The 3657-nt window shown below is 33.1% G+C and overlaps 1 protein-coding gene across 1 annotated transcript in view; it reads right to left on the reverse strand.

Moving 5' to 3' along the window:
• Positions 1-247: 247 nt before the first annotated feature.
• Positions 248-3657, reverse strand: part of LOC134842826 (neo-calmodulin-like) — a 212006-nt gene continuing 208596 nt past the window's right edge. The window contains exons 4-5 of the mRNA XM_063859322.1: positions 1057-1139; positions 248-559 (exon numbers count right to left, since the gene is read on the reverse strand). Coding sequence (XP_063715392.1) covers positions 435-559; positions 1057-1139 — 208 coding nt within the window. The 3' untranslated portion in view covers positions 248-434. The remainder of the gene's footprint in view (positions 560-1056; positions 1140-3657) is intronic.

A 3657-nucleotide genomic window follows, 5' to 3' on the forward strand; every position in this document is an offset into this window, starting at 1 on the left:
ATCAATGATAATCGATAAAGTTTTAATTGAGTTATATGAAGTTTCAAAAAAAATTAATTAAAAGTATCTTATACAAGAGACAAAATTCGGATTTGAAAACATCTCTGAAAAAACGTTTTTTGTTCGGGGTTAGCTTACGATTATTTTAGCTTTTTTAAAAATTTTATTGCCATATTTTTTGAATTGCTTCCAACGGTTAAACACCAGCATGGAGGCTAAGTGTACCTTTATGAAGACTGGAAAAAAGTTAAGAATATAACGGTTAATTTATTAGTTTTTAATTAATTGAGACATCAATCAATTTCTGATGCAAATAGTGGGTGAAACTGCTCCTGTTTGGATGTTCAAAACAGTCGGTAATCTACAAGTCTTTTGGTTTGTTTTTTTTTCTCAGCTTTTTCCTGCGTACTTTGCTTGTTCCGTTGGTTTGGGTCTCAAAAGAATCCTTTGAACCGGTTTGACCTTTGGTTTGCAATCGAGATCTTCCTGTCCGCTTTATCTCTCAAGTCGTCAATCGACAGTTTCATCGCATCGGCGAAGGCCTCGAAGGTGATCTTTCCTGAAAAAAAAAAGTTTTCATCCAGAAAGCTGACAGAAGAAAATTGAACATTTTCTCCGCTTTTTACCATTTGTATCATCTCCTTTGTACTATTTTGAGATATTCATTTTTGGCTGACTGAATCTAAAACTTTTCTAAAGGTGCCTTGGGCGCCAAAATATACTAATTTTGATGGGGAGCGCGCTAAAAAAAACGGCAATTTTTTGTCAAAACCTTCCAACAGGAACGTAAAAACGCCTTCTTTGGCCTGTATTTGATCCGCCCCTGATCTGTAATAATCTTACATGAAATAGGACATCATGGTATAATCAAGAAGCGAATGTTTTGATTAGCAACTGCTAACTCCCTTTCGTACCCTGCTTCTGTAGCTACTTCAGTAATGAAAGTGATTCAGCCCTATCATAAATTTATTTCCACAACGAAAGAATTATTAGGGCTTTTACAAGCATTTAATTAGAGATATAGGCAGTGAATTGATTTAGATATTTAGTTAGTACCTTTTCTGTCGGTGTCGACTACGTGTAAGAACATCTCCAGTTCACTCTCTTTCATGATATCTGGCATCCGACACATCACATTTCTAAAATATACCTGCCCATGACTCATTTCAACTGGGCTGACCACGTGATCACTCAATATAATGAAGCATACCGGAATTTGAAGACATAAACTCAGAAGAAAAGCCAATAACTCGAATAAAAATAGAGCCCATAAAAATATTCTTAATTTTCTCGATTTGTATTTAATTCTGGAAATACCCGTTTGATTTATACCTCTTAAAAAACGCAAGTTTCAAAATTTCATCTAGATGAAATTTTTTGAAATTTGCGTTTTTTTTTGTTGTGTGGTGAAATATGTTACAATAATAACATAGTATTTTAAGACTTTTTGGCCGACGACCAACCCTGTTCTATGTTCAGATCATTTTGACGGAGATTGTTTTCTCGGAGAGTGACTGTTTGATCTGAGAGTTGGTTGGAGGAGAGTTACTTTTGCTCAAGATTTTTAATATTGAGATTGTAGAGCTTTACGGAGGAGAACTATCTTCACATAATTATCCGTGTCGTAATTTTGTACTAGCAAATCATGATGAGATTGAACTTCTAAAAGATTCTCAGACACAGCACAAAGAGAGTTCAACTCCACATAAGCAACAAAAAAGAAAGAGCTGAAATAGGTAATTTTTTTAAAGCTTTATTAATTATGGCTGTAAAGCTGTTTCGACAATTTTCTGAATTTATAAATAGCTTATTTTGGCTGAAGCTTAGCAGAACAATAACAAAACGTTAACAAAACACATCGGTCACGAGTAATTATTGACTGCCAAGTAATCCACCAAAACAAGCTTTTTCAATCTTTAAGTCAATCAGATCGTTTTAACTTTGCAACATACGCCTTTCTTAAAAATAAGATGATTAAAACATCTTATTAAAATTTTCTAACATAGATTGATTGCTATTGTAGCGTTATTTTTCCGCAAGAAATAATTAGCCACAGAAAACTGTCGAAAGATTTTTTAAAACTCATTTGTCAGTTTTTTTTGCATTTATTTTTTTCTGTTTCTTGCCCTTGTAGAAAAACTAAGTTAAAAGTTTTTCAAAAAAGATTTTTCGAATTTCCTTAGTTTTTCTTTGTTTTCAATTGCTAGATCTAATTCCTGAATGTCAACAAAGCAAACCGACTTCATATCAGCTCGGTTCGTTTATTGGAATGTCATGTGTCCACCCTGATTGTGATTACGCAAGCAGCTCTGACTGGTTTGTGATTATGCAACCACAGCAGGGGCCCATTGAAGCAATATTTCAAAATAATATTTGCAGTATCAAAATTATAAGTTATTTTACAAAGTTTTGTATTTACGCGGAGTGCATTGTGATCAAAACGAGTCCTTTTTTAAAACTTGGAATTTAAACATCAAAGTTATACCGCAAATGAAGAAAAAAGCATACCAAGGTTTAGTTTGCTTTAGACCAATTGAGTTTCTTATCTGTGAAAGCAAAAAAGGTACAAAAACGAAATAAACCAAAAATCAGTTGGGAAAATGAAACTTAAACATAAAATCTATAGCTCAAACAACTTTTCCGGCGGAAGCAAGGAAAAAAACAGGCCGTTGTTCGAAGTTTTTTTTCCAGAAAGGATAAACAAAGACTCATAGAGAACTTTAAAATACGTATTCAAGCATTCAATTGTTACTACACAAAACAAAATTGCTACCAAAAAAGCACACGAAATCGAAGTTTTAGCTGATCAACTTAAGGAAAAGCAATATGTACAAGAGAAACTTGGTTGAAGAAAAATCAATTAATTAGCCGTCTTCAATTGAATGAGGATCAAATTGTAATTGACTCTTCAAAAAAAGAGGTGAGGTAAGTATATTTTCGAAATACTCATTACATAAATCAAAAATTTATTGATAATTTTATCCAAATTCTGAGCATTCGTAAATTGAAAAAACATTATCGTTACATCAGACTTTTGTTTGCTTAGATGACTCTCGGCTGGAAGAGCTCGGAAGCCTTAGACAAGCTTCATAAACATTTAGATAAGCTTTTCCTTGATTCGCAGTCAAATCGGGTAATATGTGGTAATTTCAATATTGTTACAAGGAACAAAAACAAAAGAAAATAACGCTCATAGGGTTACTAGATAGTTTTGAATCATAACCGGGTTACTAAATACTTTTGATATAAATGTTGCCAACACCAATCAAGCGACCAGAGAAAGTATTATAAACAAATGGTGCATCGTTTTTTTTTCGCCATTGAACAGGTCAAACCAATTTACTTCGAACATCGGTAGGTGATCTTTTTAAGGTAATTGGTCTCTACATTAATAAAGAATCAAAGAAAACCATTCAGAAGCTTACCACTGGACACGGGAAAAACTACAAAACAATAACTTAGTTGAAGATCTCAGGGCCAGTCTTTGATGTGTCATAGATAAACTAGGTATTTATAAAGTATAGAAAAAAGCAACAGTCCCGATCAATTTAGTAACAAATTTTTCTCTGCTGATGATAGAGTCGTTAAAACAACTTCTTAAGGAATTAGTTTAAACGCAGATCACCAGGAAGTCTTAGAAGAATTTAATTTTGAATA

Source organism: Symsagittifera roscoffensis, chromosome 3 (genome assembly GCF_963678635.1).
Source record: "Symsagittifera roscoffensis chromosome 3, txSymRosc1.1, whole genome shotgun sequence".
NCBI lineage: Eukaryota > Metazoa > Xenacoelomorpha > Acoela > Convolutidae > Symsagittifera > Symsagittifera roscoffensis.